At 41.0% G+C, this 24,177-nt stretch overlaps 1 protein-coding gene across 5 annotated transcripts; it reads right to left on the bottom strand.

Annotated features, from left to right (window-relative positions):
- Positions 1-6,330: 6,330 nt before the first annotated feature.
- LOC131233484 (histone-lysine N-methyltransferase TRX1-like) lies at positions 6,331-24,177 on the bottom strand. Of its 5 annotated transcripts, none has more exons than XM_058230200.1 (8): positions 24,044-24,177; positions 23,384-23,623; positions 8,090-8,157; positions 7,858-7,956; positions 7,522-7,575; positions 7,227-7,298; positions 6,965-7,108; positions 6,331-6,636 (listed from the first exon to the last, which is right to left on the bottom strand). In XM_058230200.1, exons 4-8 carry the CDS (start codon positions 7,939-7,941, stop codon positions 6,400-6,402), a joined length of 591 nt encoding a protein of 196 aa, XP_058086183.1. In that variant the 5' UTR covers positions 7,942-7,956; positions 8,090-8,157; positions 23,384-23,623; positions 24,044-24,177; the 3' UTR covers positions 6,331-6,399. The 5 variants fall into 5 exon arrangements, 3 of the variants coding, with proteins under 3 accessions (XP_058086183.1, XP_058086185.1, XP_058086186.1); XM_058230202.1 differs by having other exon boundaries at positions 23,384-23,615; positions 24,044-24,165; XR_009165263.1 differs by lacking the exons at positions 7,522-7,575; positions 23,384-23,623; positions 24,044-24,177 and adding exons at positions 7,675-7,746; positions 8,321-8,335 and having other exon boundaries at positions 8,090-8,196.

Below are 24,177 nucleotides of genomic sequence, written 5' to 3'. Positions count from 1 at the left end.
CCAGTTAGCATCACTGTATCCTTCTAATACAGCAGGAAAACCATTATAATGTAAACCATACACCATACTGCCTTTTAGGTATCTCAAAATTCTAGACAAAACATTCTAATGCTCTTTTCTAGGGTTATGTGTATATCTACTTAACCTTCCTACTACAAAAGTTATGTCTAGTCTATTACAATTTGTTAAATACATGAGGCTACCAATTATTCAGCAATACTCTAATTGAGACACACTATTTTCTGTATCCTTTATGAGAGTCACACTATAATCATAAGGAGTACTGACAGGTAAACAGTCAAAATGGTTAAACTTTCTCAATATCTTCTCAATGTAATGAGATTGAGATAATATAATAACACCATTTTTTCTGGTTACTTCAATACCCAAGATTACACTAGCCTCTCCTAAGTCTTTCATGTCAAACTTAGATGACAAGAATTTCTTAGTTGTATTAATTAATTTAATATTAGTTTCAAAAATAAGCATGTCATCAACATAAAGGCATATAATAACATAATCATTTCCAGAAATTTTACTATATACACATCTATCTACATCATTTATATGATAACCATTTGATTTTAAAACACCATCAAATTTTTCATGCCATTGTTTAGGAGCCTGTTTTAAACCATATAATGATTTAATTAGTTTACATACTTTATTTTCTTTTCCTAATATCTTATAACTCTCAGGTTGTTCCATATATATTTCTTCTTCTAAGTCTCCATTTAGGAAAGCTGTCTTAACATCCATTTGGTGTACCACCAGTTTATATATGGAAGCTATTGCTATTAAGACCCTGATTGTTGTAATTCTAGTTACAGGAGAGTATGTATCAAAGTAATCTATTCCTTCTATTTGTTTAAAGCCTTTCGCTACCAACCTAGCCTTAAACTTATCAATAGTCCCATCTGGTTTTAGTTTCTTTCTAAACACCCATTTACAACCTATTGGTTTATTTCCAGGTGGTAGGTTTACAATTTCCCAAGTGTTATTAGATATAATACATTCTAACTCATCATTTATTGCTTCCTTCCAAAAGGTTGCATCTGGAGAGTTAATTGCTTTTATATAGGTTGTAGGATCATCTTCTACTAAGAAAGTGAAAAAACCATCTCCTAGGTTAGTTTCTCTTCTAACCCTAGTACTTTTTCTTGGTTGTATCTCTTCTACTACTTTCTCATATGCATTTTTACTAGTAGATGCAATATCTGATTCTTTGACTTCCTCTATTCCTATAGATTTAGATTTCATAGGGAATACGTTCTCAAAGAACTCTGCATCCCTAGCTTCTATAATTGTATTAGGATCTAGAATATTATCCTTAGTTTTTAAAACTAGAAACTTGTAGGCCGTACTGTTTTGTGCGTAACCTATAAATACACAGTCGGTCGTTTTAGGACCTAACTTTCTTTTCTTAGTTTTAGGTAATCCTACTTTAGCAAGACACCCCCACACTTTAATATATTTGTAACTAGGAACATGATTCTTCCAAAGTTCATATGGTGTTTGTTCAAAAGATTTAGAAGGAATCCTATTTAGAATATAACAAGCAGATAGAATTGCTTCTCCCCACATATTTGAGGGTAAGCCTGAACTATTTAACATAGCATTCATCATTTCTTTTAGAGTTCTATTCTTACGTTCTGCTATTCCATTCTGTTCTGGTGTATAAGGAGCTGTAGTTTCGTGAACTATTCCATTCTTTTCACATAATTCTCTAAATTGAGAAGATTCATATTCACCTCCTCTATCTGTTCTAAGTCTTTTAATTTTTATATTTAACTGATTTTCAACTTCAATTTTGTATTTAGAAAAAGCATCTAAAGCTTCGTCTTTGTTTCTTAATAGATAGACTCTAGTGAACCTAGAGTAATCATCTACAAAAGTTATGTAATATCTTTTTTCACCTCTAGACATGTGATTTCTAAAATCACCTAAGTCACTGTGTATTAACTCTAATAGAACAGATGATCTTTCTATTTGTTTAAAGGGTTTTCTAATGAATTTTGATTCGACACATGTTTCACATTTGTCAAATTCTTCATTAGATATATTAGGTAATAAACCTAATCTTTTCATTTTCTTCAAAGATGCTATATTCACATGACCTAATCTACTATGCCATGGATAAAAAGATTCAACGATATAAACTGAACTGAATGTCTTCTTATTATTATCATTGGATATATTTATAATGAATAAACCATCGCTACAATACCCCTTACCAATAAAAGTTTCATTCTTAGTCATTATAAGCTTATCTGAATCAAATACTAACTTAACACCAGCTTTATTGAGGAGTGGACCAGAGACCAAGTTTCTTCTAATGTCGGGCACATGTAGGACATCATTCAACATCGGAGTCTTTCCAGAAGTGAGTTTCAGAAGTACTTTTCCTTTCCCTATAACTGGAGACATTCTAGCATTACCCATGAACACCTGTTCATCATCTCCTGATACTTGGTAGGAGGTAAACATGCTACGATCCTTGCACAAGTGCCTAGTTGCACCAGTGTCTAGCACCCACTCCAAGTTGTTTACAAGGAAGACTTCTGACACCATAGCTACTATCATGTCAGACTCATTGCCTGTTTCTGTAAGATTAGCCTGCGGCTTATCTTTGTTTTTCTTAAGCCTGCAGGTTTTGACATGATGCCCAGGCTTTCCACAGTTCTTTCTTTCCTTTTTCTTGAATTGAGTGTTTGCTTTCTTCTTTATGAGCCTGCAGTCATTTGAATAATGTCCAGGTATGACACACTTATGACAGTTGCCCTTTTTCTTATTATTTGCCCGACTTGATTCCACAAGATTCGCCTTTGAATCTATCTCATTTTTATTTTCTTTTTGGTCCCTGATTCTATTGGCCTCCTCTATTCGTATGTGTACGATAGTGGTTTCCAAAGAAACACCGTTCTTTAAAAGTTTCATTCTATTCTTATATTCTTTCCAGGAGGGCGGTAACTTTTCTATTAGTGCTCCTGACAGAAATACTTCATCCAACTTAATTCCTTCTGTCGATAGTTCATGAACTAGACTTTGAAAATCATGAATCTGATTTGTGACAGGTATATCGTCTGTCATTTCATAATGAAGGAAATTAGCAATTGCATGTTTCTTAGCGCCTGCATCTTCTAATATGTATTTCTTTTCCAAAGCACTCCATATGTCTTTAGCAGACACGTAAGAAGCATACACGTCATATAGTTCGTTGGATAAAGAATTTAGAATATAATTTTTACAATTATTTTCATCTGTTACTTCAGTTTGATTTGCTGGATCTATAGTAAATGATTCAGATAATATGTATGAAACTTTCAGGGTGGTCAGAGCGAACATCAGTTTCTGTTTCCACCGTTTAAATGATTGTCCAGCGAACGGTTCGATTTTGGCTAACTCAGTAGAAGCATTTACTGTTACTGTAGCCATAGTCTATGTAATTCAACAATTTCGATTTCAAGATTGTTGGAATATTTGGTTGAATTAAATAGACTATTAAAAAATCGAGAACCAAAAAAATTTGAGAAAGAAGAACTTATTGAATTGAGTCGAGGCGTGACTGAGTCACTCGGCTTGAAATCGAATTTGCTCCCCTTGGACAGCGTCCCAAGTGCAACAGGTTTCCAGAGCAATCGACCTCCAGGATACAACGACTATGACCCGGTCCCAGCGGTGCACTCACTGTACACGGGCTCGAACCACTTGCAGTTTAATCCGAAAGTGCTGAGTTGACTCAGCGATGAACTCAGTAGAAAATGCTTAAAACAGAATATCAGAGAGTGTTTTATAAGAGAATGATTTTTCGTATCTTTGAAACTGGAATCGGATGTCTTTTTATAGACTCCGAAGTGGTGCATAAGCACCCTTTTCAAAAGGTTAGGTCCGTTGGGTTTAAACCCAACAGAGGCGACCAACCGGAAGGGACGCATCTCTCTGGTTTAAAACGAAAAGGCGCAAGTGCGAGTACACTCCCGCACATATAGTCCTGCGAGTACCCATACACACACCCACACGAGTACACACACACCGCACCCGCACTCGCACCCGCACCCGCACCTGCACCCCAGCCTAGCCCAGCCCAGCCCACCCCGTCCCGTCGCGTCGCGTCGCGCACGCGCACACGGACACGGACACGGACACGGACACGGACATCAAATTTTAATGCTATTTTAAAACAAAATACAACAATATGTTCTTTACATCCACGCCGTCCATTCATTTTGCAGCAAATTTTAAGGCATAATTCCAAAAATGATGTAGATGTAAATCTCAGGTGGACCACACCACTGTAAACAGTGGTGATTGAATGCCCACCATAAAAAGTTTCTTGAGGCCTACCGGAATGTTTATTTCATCCAACCTGTTGATAAGGCCGCAAAGACTGGGATGAAGGACACAAATATCAGCTTAATCCAAAACTTTTGAAGCCCACGAGAATTTTTAATTGTCAGTCACCACTGTTTCCTGTGGTGTGGTCCACCTGAGATTTGAATATGCTTCATTTATATACAGGATCATGTCCTAAGATGAGCCGTCAAAACGGATGGACATCGTGAATGTAAGGCAGATACATCACGGTGGGCCCCACAGTCAAGGATCCATCCACCGAAGCCGCTAAGCTATTACCCCTGCTTCACCAAATCCGTGCCCGTGGGCAATGTAGTTGAGCGTGGACTGTTGATTAAATTATTTCTAACCGTCCATTTCTTTGTTATTGTGTGATCCACCTGATGAATGTCTTGGGGTGATTTTAGGCCTAAGATTTGGCTCTGTCACACATGTTCCAAATAGGCTGTGCGAGGGGTAGTTTCAGGAACGAATTGAATAGTAGCGAAATGCCTTCTGGGATTTTGGGGGAATGCAGCATCCAGGCAGGCCACACGATTGACGGTTGGATGGGCCTCTGGGAGGAATTTAGAGGGATTAGAAAATGAGAATATGAGGTGTTAATGTGTGTTAGAAAATGAGATTGCCAGAAATCGTATTTTTTCAAAGTTGTTACCCAAACATCCTCCAGAAATGATTTTTGAATGCTGACATACGTTTCCCAAACACCCTCCGGAATCAATTTTCAGTTGATGCTGACCTGGTGTTCGTTTTGCCTCTGCTGCGACTAAGGTTCCAGTGAATATTGCACTCTACTGGGGCCCACATGCTCCAAGTACGGTTTGATGATTTGGACCATCATATTCTGGTTACTATCATGTAAAAGCCACTATCCCATGACCGCGGTTTTGTAATGATTTAACTTTTGACTTTTAGATTTAAAATGATAGCCGTTGAAAACTTTTGAAATTTTTTTTTTTTCCTTGTTATTAACTCAACTACCGTTAGTGATGGTCGCGATCTTCGTTTCAGCATTAGTTTCTGAATGGATAGTTCCATTATCATTGGACCACTCAGCATGTGTGGCGATCATGTACCAAAAGAAGGCTAAATGGAAGCCGAACTAATCTGCAGATTGAGGCCTAAATTTCACCTACAACATAAAGTAATTGGGCCTTAGGTGCGTTTGGATTAAAGAAATTCATGCTGGAAGGAGAGAAATTGTCGTTTAAAGTGTGAACAGTAAATTGGCCATAACTTTTGATCCGGGCATTGTTACAGGATGTACAACCTCTTGATCTTTGTGGTGGGCCATTTACGGTCAATTGACCTCCATAGTAGATTGTGTCTATTTGTTTTGTGAGAATATACAAGCTTCCCATTTAAAATGGGGATTTTAAGGAAAAAAATACTAATTTTAGTAATTTTGATTTTTGTCCTATTTTCTTATTTTTAAAATTTTAGATTCCTGCCTGATTTAGAAATTGATTGTAATCATGTCCAGAATGTTCTAATAAGCACTACAAGAAAAGGGGTTTTTTAGCCTTGGTTCAAAACTGTGGCTAAAAAGGTAAAAAACTGAGGCTAAAGCCTTTAGCCTCAGTTTTGCCTCAATTATCCAAGCCGAGGTTGAAACCCTGTGGCTAAAGGCTTTAGCCTCAGTTTTAGCAACCGAGGTTAAAATGACTTTTATAGCCTCGGTTCTACAAGTGAGGCTAAAAACCTTTTTAGCTTCAATTTTCTCGAAATGAGGCTAAATCAACATTTTAGCCTCCATTATTTTCAACTGAGAGTAAATCTAAATTTTAGCCTCAATTGCCTTCAACCGAAGCTAAATCTATTTTTAACCTCGGTTCTCAACAACCGAGGCTAAAGCCTTTAGCCACGGGAATTTCAGCCTTGGTTATTAACAACCGAGGCTAAATTCAAACCTCAGATACAAATTGAGGCTAAAAATGTTTTTTTTTTTTAAAAATATTTATTTAAACTACTAATCCATTCATTCAATCCACTCATGAAACAATCAATCATGAAAGCCACAATACCAACAAAACAGTTAACAACAGTCTATTTAAAGTTTAATTCAATCAAACTGTTACACAACATTAGGTTCCACAAATAATACAAAGTCATGGTCGCTCCCGTCATCATGGGTGCCGTCGTGCTTGGCGAACATTGAGGTAACACTGCCCGACCATCTTCTGCTACTTCCAGGCCAACATCATTATTGCCTCCACTAGCATTCTCCATTTGAATTGTGCGTAGTAGGCCCTGCAACCTCAACAGGTAGCTCTGGCCTGTTGGCTGCAAGACATGAAATGAAACTCTCAAACAAGAAATGAAATGCAGATGGATGTGTGTAGGGAAAGGAAAGAGAGTAGAATTGAGAGTTGGAAGCGCTGGAAAGGAAACCCAAAAGGAGAATCCGATAATGAATGAGAAAACAGACAAGATGTGGATTATAGTACATTCTCACTGACCCGGATTTGCTTAATGCGGCGGACCTCATCAGGGGAAATAAAAACCAAGATGAGGTAGGGGAAATAAACTTATGCATTGTAACATAAGACTTTTATCCTATGAAAGACAATGCATCATAAGATATTCATTCTTCAAAAGCAATTGATATGACCTTCTTTTTCGAATCCAAGCTATGCTTTTCACAATAAGCTTTGTGTTGAAAAAACTTGCCTCCACTAGTCTTCACATCCATGTGCTGGCCAACACGTTTAGCACAAGTAGGATGAAATGCAGTTTGACAGTCATCATGATTACACTGCAAGACAGTTGAGGGTAGGGTGAAGCAAAGCAAACAACATAAAGTCTACCTCTCATTTTTGGAGTCAAACCTACATAATTTTAAAGAAGAAAACAAATGATTAAGCAAGCCAAACCTTTATGCAGACACCGTGTTTGCGATGGCAAATGCAGCAAACAAGCAGGTCTCTTTCCTTTGAAATGGTCTCCTGAGGTGAATCATTTAATACAGTGGAGATATTACATGAGAATGTGTAATGTTTTCAAAGTAAATTCTAAAAAAAATAACTGCATGAGCAGTTAAAACTTCAAATTAGAACAGTTCTACATACAAGAACCATGGCATATGAAACAAACTTAAAAGTAAATGAAGGAAGCAGCATCAAAAAGAATCTTTTGGGAAAGCAGCGTTAAGTTTAAAAACACAGTTACCATTCCCCCAACAGGATTTAGTTGTCCACTTCTAAATGTTGACTCTAGCACCCACTACAATAGCAATAAAAAAAAGAAAGAAAGAAAGAAGGAAAGAAAGAAATAAAGATAAAATAAAAAAATTGAACAAATGTTGCTAAGTATTTGCCCAACCTAGCCCATTTATTTGTCAAGGCCTGAGCAAGACAACAAATGATTGACCAACCACTTACCTACAAGATGGGACTAATCCAATTTTGTATTAGTTTCAGTTTGGGGTTTCTTAATTATTGCAATTTGAATCGAATTTCCATATCCAACAGTCGCTAGCTAACTAATGAATGACCAACCACTTACCTTGCTCTTCATGATAAGAGGATTGAAGTCAGGTTTGAGATGATCAGAGAGTGATGCCCCTAAGAAAGCTGTGTCCTTAACCATTGCATTCGGTTTAACCTGCAAATTGATGTATTAGTCATAACAAGAAATAGAAAGGAGCACCTTCTCAATCAACAGGGGTTTTTTATTAGTATCGAGTTTAGGAGTTGGTAAATATTGAAAGATATTTACAAACAGGGCCATCATATACCTTTCATCTGGTGATCGATGAACACTGAGAAACTGAAACAGATGCTTGCACTGAGGATAGGAAGGATTCTGATTATACGTGGCCCATATATTAAGATGCAAGTCACACTACACAAAGTAGACAATGCAAACACAGCAATATACTGTTAGAAAAACTCTACACAAAAACTTTAATTCATGATTGAGTAAGCTGCATTAACTAAGATCATCAAAAGATACAATGGTTGCTCACCTGAAGCTTTGTTAATATGTGTGCAATTGTATTGTCTTTGGCTAAACCAATCAGGACTCGGCATGCTAGAGCGCGTAAGCAGTCGAGAGAAGCTGGAGGTTTAAATATCCTAGGATGGAGAAGATGCAAAAGAACCTTTATACCATTGTTGGCACACACGGCATCCCTTGCTTGGCGATATCCTAGTTCTAGCTATGCAGCAAGGCCGGCACAACCTGCTCCAGGACCTAAAGATATCCTCCGATCTCCAACTACTACAGGAACAATAGTAGGCACAATAGTCTGTGAACTATTGCCTAAGCAGGCACCACTGAACTGCCCCGTTTCACTCCACTAGGTTCCCCATTTCGCTCCCTTGACTCATTCTGAGTGGGCAAGGAAGCATTTCGATCTAAAATATTTCTGTCAGCATTCCTTTCTCTGTTATCTGTAGCGTGACCATTTAAGGTCTAAACTGATACAGATTGCTGACCTTGTGCAAGCAAAGAAGGTTTGTTGCTGATCGAAGGAGGAGGGCAAACAAGATTAGCTAAAACATTCAGTGCTAGATGAATCACCTGCCAAATATGAACACATGCTGCAAATCCAGTTGCTCAAAAGTCATTTGCAGCGGCGGTGACCTAGGGTTTTCAGCAGGGCAATTTCCAGCGGCATCGTGCAGGGCGATTTGCAGCGGCGGCGACCTAGGGTTTTCAACGGGGCGATTTGCAGCGGCGACAACTGGGGACATCGCCGCGGCGACATCTGGGGGATTTCCATTCCTTTCTCAAAATCCGGGTAATTTGGATGGCGCACATTGCAAAACTCCAACGATGACTACAAACAGCTGGAGCAGAACACAGACTCGTCCTAGAGACAATGAGCGGAAGACAGTCAGAAATAGGCGAAGAAGAGAGGAGGAATGCAGCCTATTCATCGGCAACTTAGCTTTCAGCACTACTGAGGAGGATCTGTGCAGAAGATTTGAGCAATTCAGGGACATCTCGGATGTCTATATTCCCTCCTCTGGCCCCTTCGGTAGAGCTAGGGGCTTTGGGTTTGTTCGATTCCAGTGAAAAGAAGAGGCTAAAGTGGTAAAAGAAAACCTCAATGTGCGATTCTTAGGCAGACGTCACATGATGATAAATGATGCTTACCAGAGATTACCCCCAAATTCTTACCCCAAACCAAAAAACTAGGCCCCTATGGATAAGCTCAACCCGACCCCAGCTGACCGAAACCCCCAACCCCTACCACAAAAAAAGCCCCAACCTCAGGACTCCCAGATCCACCCACCTCTCATCCGATCCCCTCCCAGATCATATGCGGAAGCTTTGCTCCCCCCACCCCACCAGCCTCCTCTTCTTCCATTATCGTTCCAAAGTGGGTTTCTGACCAAGGCAGGGCGAACCTCATCTATGCGGTGGTCGGTGAAATAGCAGGATCAAAGGACGCTTTAAACAACATTTATGAAGTCATCAAATCATCAAATTATCAATACAACTAGGTAGAAGTTCTAAGAATCTCTAAATCAACTTATATTCTTAAGTTTTCCTTCAGGGAAGCAGCCGTTGCTTTCTTAAGGGATAAGATTATCCAACAGAAAATGTCCCTCGAGAACGCCAGATCATGGAGTCTGGCAATGTCGATGCTGGGAAAAGGAAATTGGATCCGGATAGAAGGAATTCCCATCCATGCGTGGAGTGAGCATACCATCGAGCAGATAGCTGATCGATTGGGCTCGGTGTTGGAGATAGATTCGAGGTCCCTCAACGGGCCAAATCGTTGGTACGCCAGGGTGAAAATTCTCCCGACTCTAAGTTCCGCAACACCCATGACATTTAACTTGCTGGTGGAAGGAAGATCGTTCCAGATTAGAACATTCTTTGAACTCAGCGATTTCACAGGAGGTAAAAGTCTCAGTAATGAGACCCCAACCTCTTTAAACAAGGAGAGTACGAAGCAATGGGTGGGTAGATCATTTGCTAAATAATTAGGTGAGGAGGAGACAGCTATTGATCCCATTCAAACGGAAAGGAATGATTCAATCCAGGATCACACTTTAATCAACCAACCCGTTCAACAAAAGGCCTCATAGATGCCGCAGCTTGTTCTGCTCGATTAGATTACCCTGCCCTCAAATACCCTTGACCTGCACAATCTCCACCTCGACGATCCTTCTGGACTGAGAGACCATTAGACCCTGGACTTGCCTCATCATCCAGCTACTTCATTTAGACACGAGCAACCTCAGTCAACGTCTGCTTCTCTCCTTGGTAGAACTGTCCTAGAAACCCCTCAAATAGCTACTCTAACCCAGCTTCAGTGCCACAGGGACCCTCAACCTGTCCACCAAACATGTTTCCAGAACATCACTCCCCTGTCTCAGATCCTCCCTCCCACTGAATGCCGTAACCCAGTCCCTGTGGTGGTGGTTGATTGGGACCGATGGTTATCAGGCTTGAAAGATCTATTCAAGGATAGTACCATTAAAACAATGGCCAATCCGGTGCAAGCCCAGGGTCAGCCCAATGCAAATTACAACATAGGAAACCTTCTCTTCTCTCAACCATCTTCTCAAGGCAGAGGCTACCATTCCCTCAATGAAGATACGACAGAGGATAAAGATGAGAGAGGCCACCATCCCAATTCAGAGGCCATAGATACAAACTATCAGGATACTCAGGTGTTTGATAGGTCTGTTCCTATGAACCAAAATGCACACCTGACGCTTTGGGTGGAACTTTAAGGGGAAACAAGCTCAAAGGGTCTTAACTATTCCTCCCTTGAGGAAGGGACTGATAGCCAAGAGCTCAAAATCAGAAGAAAACATCGTCAGAAACAACACCTAATCAACAGGAAGAGTCAAAGGCTTAAAAGCCTGCAGCAAAGGGCTGAGCAGACAGGATGTGTATCGGATGTCTAGCATCCTTTCATGGCATGCGAGAGGGGTAGGCAATGCTCAAACTACCCGTCACCTGAAGCGTTTGATCCGAAAGCATTCTATTGAGCTCCTAATCATCTAGGAACCAATGATCAGGGCTTCGAAGCGTCTGCCTCTGGCTGTGAAATTGGGTTTTCAACATCAAATAGCGGAAGACATAGTGAATGACAAAATATGGATTCTGGCTAAAAACCACCTTCAGCTCCACACGGTCAGAGCTTCAACTCAGACCGTTACTTTCAGCATTGCTACTGATTCTTTTCCCCAACTTGTCTACATTATTGCGGTGTATGCCAGTTGCTGCATGGAGGAAAGAAAGAACCTATGGGAAGAAATGAGGACGATTAATGGCATCATTATGGGTCCTTGGTTGGTCTGTGGTGACTTTAATGCCACAACTTGTCCCGGCGAGCGTTTGGGCGGTATCAGCAGGTTTCAGCTGCTATGACAGACTTCCAGGACATGATCACTGACACTGGCCTCTTGGATACAGGATATTTAGGCTCCATATATACGTGGTGTAACAATAGGGTTGGCAATAGTTGTAGATGGGCTAGACTGGATAGGATGCTAATAAATATTGATTGGATGAGAACCCTCCCCGCCTTTAAGGTCGACCACCTTACCAGATACCTCTCAGATTATTCCCCTATCCTACTATCCTTTCAAAAGGATTCTGAGAAATTCCCTCGTCGATTCAGATTTCAGAGAATATGGACGCACCACGATGACTTCATGAGGTTCATCAAAGCCAACTGGGACATCAATTTTGAAGCTTCTCCTATGTTCCGATTCTTCCTCAAGTTGAAAAATCTGAAGATGAAATTAAGAATCTGGAACAAAGAGGTTTTTGGAGACATGACCAGGAATATTCAAATGGCAGAAGACGAGGTTATAAGGGCTGAAGCTAACCATCTTTCTTCACAGTCTGATTCAAACTTCCATGCTTTACTCCAAGCTCAGACTAAGCTAAAAAAAGCCTATCTCCAAGAGGAGATCTTTTGAAAACAAAAATCGAAGAATGCCTGGCTATCTGAAGGAGACAGAAACACTCGATTCTTTCATGACTCAGTGTCACACCCCAAACTCAGAAATCGGAATCACAGGAATCCCAATCGCCAAATTCGGTGCCGACAGCCTCCGTAGTGCCCCATTCTCAGCTCATAGCGTCCATACGCCAGATTCCGACCCTGGGATCCTACAAGGAGGATTTTAATATCAATTTGATTCATAATGAGCATAACCATAAGCATAACCCACGAACAATAACCACAAGAACACCATCACAAAATTCACTATGATAAAAAACTTTTGAGTACAATGCGTATAAAAGGAAAATACAAGATGATAATAATAACAGAAACTCCAAAAGCTCAACTGCACGCCCCAACTCTGACGAGGCTACGGCTGGGTCCTGGCGTCACCTGCACGCATCGATCATGTATAAGCTTATAGAAAGCTTAGAGGGTGGTGTAAGTGTGTGCGTAACATAAGCGTGCTTAGAATGCAAGGTTAGAGTAATGCGGAATCATGGTGATGAATACATGAATGCAATCATTCGTACCAAGGCTATGCGGTACAAGATATGAATGCTATCGGCCATAACACGGCCATGCGATGCGAGATGCAACTCAAGCATGCCAATCCTTATCATATATCAGTACAGTTCTCATTCTGGATAATCACCGGGGTTCAGTACACTTCAAATGGCACTGCCGCTCTCCTAGCCGCACAGTCCAAGTGAGCGTAAGAAACCTTACTATCCGCCTAGCCAATAGTCTACCAATACCTATCTAGCACGTCGATAGCGGACCCATTCATGAGCTGGTCAAACTCAGCCTAGTATTGCCCCCTACTCTCGGACGAGTAAGGCCACACCCCTTTTCAACTGACCACGACACAGTGGGAGACGCAGCCTCCTGGTATTCGGCCCTTGAGTGCTCATATATCCACTCGGTCTTGACATTGGAGTCATTCTCTAGTACCATCGGGTTTAGAGATTTTCACCTAGGGACATCTATGGCGCCCCGATGCTTAATAACAATATTTTCGGTATCCAATCCAGCCACCCATGATGTATCTGTGGAGGCTATGGCCTTGATGTCACTAGGGCATACAATAATCACACAATGCAAGTGCATGAATCATACTATCAGACATGTAACAATCCTGCGCGTACCGAGCGCTCATGTAGGGCAACTCCGCCTATCAGGGAGTCTATAAACAATCTACCCGAAGGCATGTGTTATGATCAGTCACTACTCACATCAGGTATACAAATGATGCGTATGATCATGAATCATGGATCTATACTAAACATGTTATGTGGTGATGGGCTCTAATCATAACGAAGATGGGCCTAGACGGCCTACACACTATAAGTATGAGCCTATCAATGGGCCCTAAGGAGAGTCGTAATGTGGACATTTAACCAACATTATCCTTACAATGTAGACATCAAACTAACATTACTCCCAAGGCACGGCCTGCCATGAATCACACATTGCAATGGGCCTTATGTACATCCTGTTGGGCTTTGACCTAAGGGCCTCTAATACATCAGATGGGCCGCACTACTTAGGCTACACCATTCATCCAACTATAGAGATCATTTTAGTGCATTATCCTACCAATGAATCAGATCAAAAGATCATGTGGACCATACCACAAATAGCAGTGGTGATAATGATTCTCACGGTTAAATTCCAATGGGCCTACTATGGCATTTATTTTCCATCCAGTCTGGGCATAAGGTCACAAAGACCTGGATATAGAGGAAAACAAATATCATTTTGATCTAAAACTACTGTAGTCCTAAAAGGATTTCAATGGCAGATGTTCATCTCTCCACTATTTTCTGCAGTGTGGTCCACCTGATAGATCCGCCTCATTTTAGTCTCAGACCTTAAGATGAGCTTGTCAATTGGATGGATGGCTTGAATGTAACACATACATCAGCAGACCCCATAGTACTGCTGACATCATGGGGCCCACTGAGGGACGATATGGATGAAACCTATATCATGGCGGGCCATAGATGGACGAATACAACATATACCTCATGGGTGGGTCCACATGCGTGGCCCACCAAAGATTTGAATCTGCTTAAATTATGGATGGACGATGTGGATCAAAACCCACACGTCAGCGGGTCGCACCATCCCTAATGGACGGTGTAGAATATAAAACAAATACATCACAGGTGGGTATCATCGTCCTTGTTGGACGGCTAGACACAGCACATGCACGTGCAATAAAGGTGGGTCCCATGTGAGACCACCATATTAAAATATTATTATATATATTATACTATATTATAATATTAACTTATAATATAACATAGATGAATTGGGAATGCATCCAGTGTCCATCGTCTAGATATGGACGGACGACAAAAATACAAATATGCGAGGTGGGTCCATCCCACACGTGCTGCACGTGTGGGTGGGCCCCACACGCGCCAAAAGGATGGATGGTTTGAATATATGCATCAACGTGGAGTTCACAGCACCGCCAAAACTCTTGTGGCCGCAAAAGAGCTCGAACTCCTCTCCATAGAGGTAATGTGTCCAGAGCTTTAATGCGAAAATGATAGCTGCCAATTCTAGGTCGTGTGTAGGGTAATTCTCTTCATGCTTTCTCAACTGTCTCGAGGCATATGCAATCACCCTGTCCTTCTACATAAGGACACAACCCAGACCAACGCGAGAGGCGTCAGTATATATCGTATACTTAACTCCTTGCTTTGGCAATACTAGCACAGGGGCGGACGTCAACTTGTCCTTCAGCTCCTGAAAAGATATCTCCGCCTTTTCATTCCAAGCAAACTTCAAGTCTTTCCGTGTCAACTGAGACAACGGTCTGGCTATCTTCGAGAAGTCTTGAATGAAACGTCTATAACCGAACCGGGCTGCTCCCGATCCTGAACTGCGGTCACCTTGAACCGATCACCTTGGCAACGTTCATCGCTATCCCTTCCTTGGACACCACATGTCCTAGGAACTTGACTTTCTCTTGCCAGAAATCGCATTTCTTGAACTACGTAAAAAGCTGATTCTTCCTGAGAGTATCCAAAACCGCTCTTAAGTGATTCCCATGCTCTTCCTGACTTGCAGAGTATATCAAAATGTCATCGATAAAGACAATGACGAATCGGAACAAAAATGGTGGAAACACCCTATTCATCAGATTCATGAACACGACCGGTGCGTTCGTAAGACCGAACGACATCACAAGGAACTCATAATGGTCGAAGCTAGTCCGGAAAGCGGTCTTTTGCACGTCCTCATTCATGACGTGCAACTGATGATACCCTGACTGCAGATCAACCTTCGAAAAGTACCATGCCCTATTCAACTGATCAAATAGATCATCGATCCTGGGCAAAGGATACTTATTCTTCATAGTCACCTGATTCAACCTACGATAATCAATACATAATCGTAAGGAACCATCCTTCTTCTTGACAAACAGAACAGGTGCTCCCCAAGGAGACACACTAGGTCGAATAAAACCCAAATTCAACAAGCTATCTATCTGCTTCCTCAATTCCTCCATTTCACTCGGAGGCATGTGATAGGTGGGCAAAGAAATAGGTGCCGCACCAGGCATGAGATCGATAGTAAAATCAATCTCGCGTTGAGGGGGTAATCCAGGAATCGACTCGAACACATCTTCAAAATTCTGAACTACAGGCGTGCTTTCAAACGCCGAACCAGCAATACTCTCCAACAGAGAAGTATAATAACCAAAACGGAAAGGGTAACTGACCTGAACAGGGAAAGTAAATGTCTCACCCTCAGGTCCGTGGACTGTCACCAGCCTAGCTTCACAATCAATCTCTGCTCGCATCTTCGCCATAACTCTCTTCCTCATCGCTCTCAGTCTCATCCTCACTTTCTTTAAGTGAGGCTTGTCGTCAACGAGGCCCATTGTCCATCTGATTAAGGGTCGTCTCATTAATGTAACGAACAGGTACCGGCTTTTCCACCCTAAGCCTGTAGCCAAACTCATGTGCAAGCTTACAAATGAGTTGGCCAAATGGGAGCGATTCGATCCTCCTATTCGAACGAGCGATAAGGACAATCTGACGCAAGATGTACGTTGACACACAAAGCTTCTCTCCTTACTCCACCTGATACAGGAAATCTACCATCAGGCGTGTACACTCACTGTGGTTGCTCCACCTTGGATAAACATTGAATGTGCACATATGGTGAAGCAAGCGGAAGTCATCCGTCATGTTGGTAGCTAAAAGGCTTTTGTTAGGCTGCCATTCGACCAGACGACCATACAGGAACCGCGTGCGGTGATCCCTCTCACACGCATTACTCAGATTCTTCTCACTAGCATACACCTCACTAAGCGGCACGTTTAGGAGTCGGGATATCAAAGCGTCGTTGATCGTGGCCTCCCGATCTCTTCCGCAAGGGATCTTGAACTACAAAGGCTCCAGCGAGGGATCTCGAATGAGGGCATAAAAAGCTCAGACAATACCCACATTGGCACAGTACTCGCCCTCAAACAGGGGACACCAATCGGCCCCTTCCAAGCGCTCTAACAAGAGAAATTCACCAAATAGCCGTGGATCTACATGAGCTTCAAAAAGGACCCTACGGCCTTCATAAACTCCATGAGATAGTTCTACTAATAAGGTTCTTCCAACGGGAGCTTGAGGATCGAGGTCCCTCTTTGTCTGAAACTCTCGAGTGGCGGTCGTGCTCGCGGTGGCACCTCTCGGCTTCCGTGCACGGGTTGGGCAGCTAGGCCCGGCTTCATCAACGGGCGCTCTCTTCTTCCCCATCAAAGAGAGAATGGAGGAGATGGAAAATATGGCCGTAATAAGCTCGAATGGGGCCATGAAAAATGAGAGAAAAGAGTGAAATGGGAAGAATGGTGAGGCTTCCACAAATTTGAGACCCAAAGAAAGGATTTGACTACTCAAATGAAAAGGAAAGAGAGGGAAAACAGCAATGAAGGTGGGTTTTGAGATGGGTAGGAGGGGGATGCATGAAAATGAAAGAAAAAAGGGTTTGGAGAGAATTTTTGTGGAGTTTTGAGAGGGATTTCAAGAAAAGGAAAGCTTAGAGGGTGAGTTTGTGAAGGAAAAAGGTTTTAGAAAGGGTTAAAATCGAGCAACCTTGGATAAGTGGGCCACACTAGACCCTATATGCGTCGGCCCGAGCCGGCCCGCCTGGCTTGGCCCGCTGGGTGGCGAGGGCTCGTCGAACCGGCCAGGTCATCGCCGGTCTCTGGACCTTTCGACAATGAATCACCGTTTGGGCGAGGTCCTCCTGGCCCCTAAGCTCCAAAATGATGTGGGTCCCCCTGGAATAGCCCTGATTGGACCCTTAGTCCGATTCGACGCATATCGGGCCACTATGAATAGAATTTGATACAAATGCAGGTTTAAAGATATTTTAATGGCTGGGATGGGATGATACACCATCTAAACTCATCAATGGACGGTTTAAAAGAGATTTAGGGTCGCTGTGTGTGATCAGGAGTGTGCACAAACTCGATCTTGACGATCGTTTTCAGTAAACTTTCGCTGATAAGAGCAATAGGAAAACTACACAGATTCTAAAATAAACTCGCACCCTCCTACACTAAGGTGGCTACAGCGTGCGATGTGTGACCATAACCCAGGTCCGGTTTAATCCAAATCATGCTCTGATACCAACTTGTAACGCCCTGAAATTCGGGGGTCGAGCATAACTCAGCTCCCAAGTTCCAAAACATCACTTATGCAACATATGTAATGATGGATGTATGTTGTCTGTATGAGTGCATAAAACATGGAATAGATTAAGCCAAACTGCAAACATAATCCAGGGATAAGTGAAAGTCACAAGTGGAAGACTTAAAGAAATATATGTGTACATGTGCAAGTCCCTGAGATATGTATGCTCTGCCAGGTCATAATTACAAGTGTTTATCTTCAAAATACAAATATCAAAATGAAATTTTTTATTCCAAAAGAAAACTCAGAATCCCCGTCGATCAGGACACGACTCACATGAACCCGCTTGAGAACTGCATAAAAGAAAACGCGTCCTCATCATCCTCATACTTATGCTCTGCCTCAGGGGTCGCGTCATCATCTGCATCTAAGATAGAGTTTGGTTGGTGTTGAAATACCGTCCCAGAATGTGGGAGTGAGTGATCAACTCAGTGGAACTATACAGTAAAAGTTAACATGATATCAAATTAATCAAGCAGTAATGATAAGGCAATACAATCAACACGTCCTAAATACTCTTGTTAATGCAAGGATGTATGAAGAAATGATGCATGCCCTCGACTGCACTCCCTCAGTGTCTTCATCTTACGGTACGCATGACAACCTCCCGCAGTACCAACGACTCCTACGCACATGCAATGCGATGCATGAATATGATTACCAAGTTGTTATTAGTCCTTTTCATACAGCAGGATTGGGAAGCTAAGGTACCTTTCTCATATCAATTCTCAAATAGTGATCCATTCTAGGGTCGTCAGTCTTAGACAATCTCATACGATCATATGGTTTTAGGTCGCTGCAAAGGGCTTGTCACCAATCAATGCATGCCTATCATACCTTAGGTACTACTCTAAGGCTCATTTCCTTAATGCAGTATCAAGGTATGCTTGAGGTCACTACAAAGGGCTCGTCACCAATCAATGTAGGCCGACAGCGCGAATATAGTGTCTCATACCACCATAATCGGCTCACGAGTCTGGTGTGCTCACTGGTCACTACGAGGAGGCTCGTCACCCCAGCGTAGGCCGACAGCTCGACTACGGTGTCCCATACCACCATGCCCAGCTCATGAGTCTTAGCGGATCAAGGTACAATGGTTAATGGGATTGCATCGGTAAGTTTAGTACCCTAGATTCAAACAATAGCGTCCATACATGGTGAACATACATCGGGACAATCGGGTTACTTGACGAACTCGATTAGCATGAGCGCACGTTGAGTTAAACGACATAGAGTGCGCAAACACTCCGTGTGGCCAAACCACTGCCGACAACCCTAATACGACTCGGGTTCGTCAAACACATCCTACGTGGTGGAAACAACCTCGGCCACGAACTCAAGGTCTGTTACCGATTTCTTAGACTATTCCATAGTCCCAAACACATTCACTTACAACAACTATTCATATTAACAATTTAGAACAGTAATGGAACAACTATTCAAATCATACAGTATGTGAGCATTTGAAGAATATCAACTTAACATGGATTTCAACATAAGTAGTGCTTGAACTTAAATAACAAAGATTGAAAAATTGAATATAGAAAATCATACTCACCAATAGGAGAGTTGAGGATCTCTTCTCAACGCCCGTAAATAGGATAATATATTATACATTAGATCATTCAGACATTTCTATAAACACTTAGACTACATATTCCAACATACATGACGTATGTTGGTGATACACACATTTAGACAATTCTTTTTGTTAAGGAGTTGACACACATACAACTAGCACAAGTACATGACAATTAATCATGGCAAACACATGTTTGTATTTCATACGTATACGGTACTTTTTACATATACATAGAATACACAAATCTCAACATAACTCATATATATCAGGAACGTAATATAAACATCGCATTTGGCATATGAAATTACATCCATAACAATAATAAATCATTAACCAACATTGAAAGCCTTGAAAACCATAACCTATACGAATATAGTCCGCACATTAAACTAGAAAGAGCACACCGATCTGATTCAGACGATAAGTCTTCGTCAACGGCGACTAGATAACCTAAGGCATGAATATAAATGAGCTACATCAACATATAGACTATTCTAAGCTCTAAAACAGGTTAGGGTTTGATTGACTTACCCAAGAATAAACTTAGAATCGCCGGAATAACGATTCAGAAGTGATGGTTTAAGGATGCAGGGTAATAAGGAAGAATCTCAAGATGATTCACCAACTTCTCTCTCACTTTCTCTCTCTTTTCTTCTCTCTCTCTTAGCTAGGGTTTAGGAAATTCATACGGAATAGAGAGTGAGGGTTTTAAGGGTTTTATATAGGCCTAACATTGATGAAAATAGCCCCAGGGCGAAGGTATACTTAGGTTATAACCAAAACAGGTCTCTTTCAATCCAACGGAGCGCTTCCGGTGGTCCTTTTTCCACGTGCGGTCAGACTTAAGCTCACTGACTATGGATCTAGGTCAGACTGAGTTTTTGTACCGATCGAATTTACAGATCAGTCGTGGCGGACCAATCTCAATTCAACGGTCATCAAAACTCGATCAGGTCCACAAGCACTATGACATGCCTGGGCCATCTTTCCTGATCCGAGGATGAAATTGGGTCAGAATCCAACTGTCAGAAAGCTTAAAATCGTCGCGCAAGCGACATGACTCAGATTTCCTAAAATCATATTTAATTTCTCACCGTTCTCACACTCTTCACTCTGGACTCAAATAAATCGACCCAGGACATCATCTGGACTTGATTTTTGAGGTGATGGTCAAGCCCAACAAGGTGACCATAAATGTCTAAGATCATCGCTATCGGACTTTTGACGCGCGGTCCAGGTCTGATCCAAAGATTCCAAGTACTTCAGAGAGCAACTAGATTTAGCGTTGAATCCTAGATTTCAGGGTAACATAGCGCTAATGATTCTACAGGTTTTGAGTCCTGCAGATCAAATTTAAAGTGATTGATGCTAATTTCACAAGCAATCGAGTTTAACGTAAATTAACCCATAATAAAACTTCTAAGACATTTGAGGTAGTACTCGGGTCTTTGCACGAAATTTTTCGGGTCATTACAATAGGTGTTGCCTGTCTCTTTTTGTTGGGTCCCACCCGAAGATCTGTAAATTTCTGTGGTTAATGAATTGGTGGCAGGAGCCCACTTTCCTTGAGAAAACAATTTTTTTTTTTTAAAAGTTGCTCAAACCCACCTTGAAGCTCCTCCCACTGTGATGATTATAAACTCAATATATCAGTCGCAGTGGATTGATATTACAGAAGTGTACTTCATTAACTTTAGAAATGAGAATAATCTATCATAAACATCTATTATAAATGTTTGTAATTTGAATTCAAAGAAAATAGTTTGTACTATAGATGGTGATTAGAAATATGGCACACGAGTGAGAAATTGCATATAACATGGCATACTCATAATGCAATCTGGACCACCGAAATCGTTGACTCAATTATTTATGGAGCATAAGTGAAAAAGTGCAGTGAGAATATAAGTTTAGGTATTAAGTTTACCTTTGATCACTCCTAATATAAAGAACAAAAACCCTCACAAAAATGAGAACAATGTAGGAACAAGGTGAGTTTGGCAAAGAACTCAAAAAAGTCAGTATTAAGTTTAAACTGCAGAATAAAATTGCTGCAAAAATAAAATATTCTTATAAAAGAAATAACAGATCTGAATGCAATGTAGTTTCCATGAGTACAAATTAGCCATGCAACCCATATAAATATACAATTTTGTGTTGAGTGAAAGTAGAGAAAGAAGGGATTTTGAAGTTCTTACCATTTGCGTAATCCTCTTATAGCACCAGTGCCCATGGACGACAAGTAGTCACTCCAGAAATTGGAACTGAGCAATAGAGAAGTCACTAGGTGGTTGTTCTTGGCATCGCCTGTTTTTGAAACCATCATTAAGACAAGAACTTTAGTTGCAGTTTAGCAAAAAGTAGGAGCAGGGAATCATTTGTTTTTGAAAAATAAGAACTTGAAAAGAATGATTGGATGACTACTACATTCCAACCCCTTTCCACATGGTGGCCCACTCAATTAGTGGAAGCTGAGTGATATAGGATAGATGAATCAAAGAAACACACCTTAAAATCTGATTTCAGGTTTCAAGTTTGAAGTCACATCAGGCCTGGAACCTCTAGTTGAGCCACACCTCTGATTTCAGGTTTCAAGTTTGAACTTCTTCCTATCTATCCTGAATGAATATGTATTCTTCTTTAGATCATGTATGACAATTCAATCCTGTATTGATGCTAATGGTCCATTGGCCTGACAGCACACCACTTATCTTTAGAATAAGAAGAGACCTTGCAGAAGATCTCTTCATAATTGTGTTGTGAATCTTACTCACATCATAAAATAATAGGAAAGTTTGATGTGCCGTACATGTTGTTTTTGACCCGGATTGTCCTACTCTACCAAGGGTATCCACGTTTTTTCTCATGAATCAAACGTACCCATTCTTCGAAATTTTCAAAAGACACTTGCCAGAGTGCCTCAATAGGGCCTTTCCTTTACCTTTCAATACAGTGGAGATGGTTGAAATGAAAAAGAAAGAAAATAAATAAATAAAATCAAAACTCCAAACAATGAGATCTGAAAGGAAAACAGATCTATAATTTTCCATTGCATCATCAGAAAAGCTACTGATATGCTAGATCGCCTTCCATACTAACCAAACAGTACATCTCCTCTACTCCATTTCAGTAAAAAGACAATAGAACAAAATTGATAACCATAATCCAACCTGAAATATACAAACAGCTCTAACATAAAATCAAACCACTACAAGCACCAAAACCTAACCCTAGATCGTTTCGATCTATCAGATTTAGCAAAATCTCCCAAAAATAGTAGAGAAAACCAAATCTAGAGATAGGGAAGCTCAAATCTCAGTAAGAAAAGATAACAAAAAGCTGAGATTCATCTAGCATGGGAAGCAGATTGTGACCTACTTGGCCTGCACGGAAATCAGTGTATATGTCCCTTGTTTATCTAGCATGGGAAGCAGATTGTGACCTACCTGGCCTGCATGGAAATCGGTGTATACTCTTATGTTAAGTAGTAAATAAGTTAAGTAGCCATCTTTACATTTTAAAGGTTTATGGATTACATGACAACTAATATCAATTTTCTCTAATCATGAGATGATGAAGAACTCGGATGAGCTGCATTCACTTACCATGATTTAATGCTAGATGCAGCATTTTGTAAAATGAAAAGGCACAATTATAGGAGGAAATAACAAAAGAAAACCCATTCACAAAAAAACTAGTACAACTCAACCATTTATTGTAAACATGCGGAATAAAATAACACAGAAATTTAAATATTTCTAGATTATTGCAGATAGCAAGGACTTAGAAGCAAACAATTCCTTGAAATTTGGTTACCTTCAACTTGTCTTAAGCCTTCTCCCCAGTCCAAAACTTTGGCTCCTCCAACATTACCTTCAAATGCAGGACGAGAATATAAATTGCTCAAGGCAGAAGTTGCAATCACTCCAATTGCATCAGATCAAAGATCTAGACCTCGAAAGAGGATATCTAAGCCGTTGATGCGTGCAAAAGCTTTCTTTCAAGTAAAATCCCTAGATCTAAAAGAACACAGCAAAAAGCAGGAGATCTCTCCCACTTAAAAAAATCGACGATTAGAACCTCTGAAATCGCAGATATTCTAAAATTGAAATGTCTCGATCAGGCAGAAAAAGAAGCATAGATCGATTGATATCACTTTCGATAAGGTAAACACAACTTCTATATATATCATCGATCGAAGATCTAGGCTACAAAAATCACAGATCTTCACAACTAAGAGCTTCCGCAACTGAATCTGCTTTTATTTTAGCCGATTGAAGATTTTGAGTTCAGAAGACATATATTTTCGCATCTACGAGCTTTCTAGGTATGAATCTCTCGATTAAAGATCAGAAATCGCTAGAAAAATGGAAGGAGAGATCGAGAGAAAAGGGGCGGAGACTAGGGTTCTTTATCGAGAAACTGAGATCGAGAGAAAAGGAGCGGAAGGAGTGAAATGAAAAGAATTGAGCTTACCTTGAACTAATTTGGATCTGGATCTAAATGATAAGGAGGTCTTCTAGCAGCTCTCCTTCTTCCAATCGAGAGAGAGAGAGAGAGAGAGAGAGAGAGAGAGAGAGAGAGAGAGAGAGAGAGAGAGAGAGAGGGCG

This window comes from Magnolia sinica, chromosome 18 (genome assembly GCF_029962835.1).
Source record: "Magnolia sinica isolate HGM2019 chromosome 18, MsV1, whole genome shotgun sequence".
Taxonomy (NCBI): Eukaryota; Viridiplantae; Streptophyta; class Magnoliopsida; order Magnoliales; family Magnoliaceae; genus Magnolia; species Magnolia sinica.
This window is presented reverse-complemented; position numbering and strand designations above follow the sequence as displayed.

Bases quoted from the DNA above. Each gene is read 5' to 3' on its own strand.
- LOC131233484 (XM_058230200.1), bottom strand. From the start codon at position 7,941: ATGGTTAAGGACACAGCTTTCTTAGGGGCATCACTCTCTGATCATCTC. The intron at 7,576-7,857 runs GTAAGTGGTTGG...TTGCTATTGTAG, and splicing joins CTCTTATCATGAAGAGCAAG to TGGGTGCTAGAGTCAACATT. The intron at 7,299-7,521 runs GTAACTGTGTTT...GATTCACCTCAG, and splicing joins TAAATCCTGTTGGGGGAATG to GAGACCATTTCAAAGGAAAG.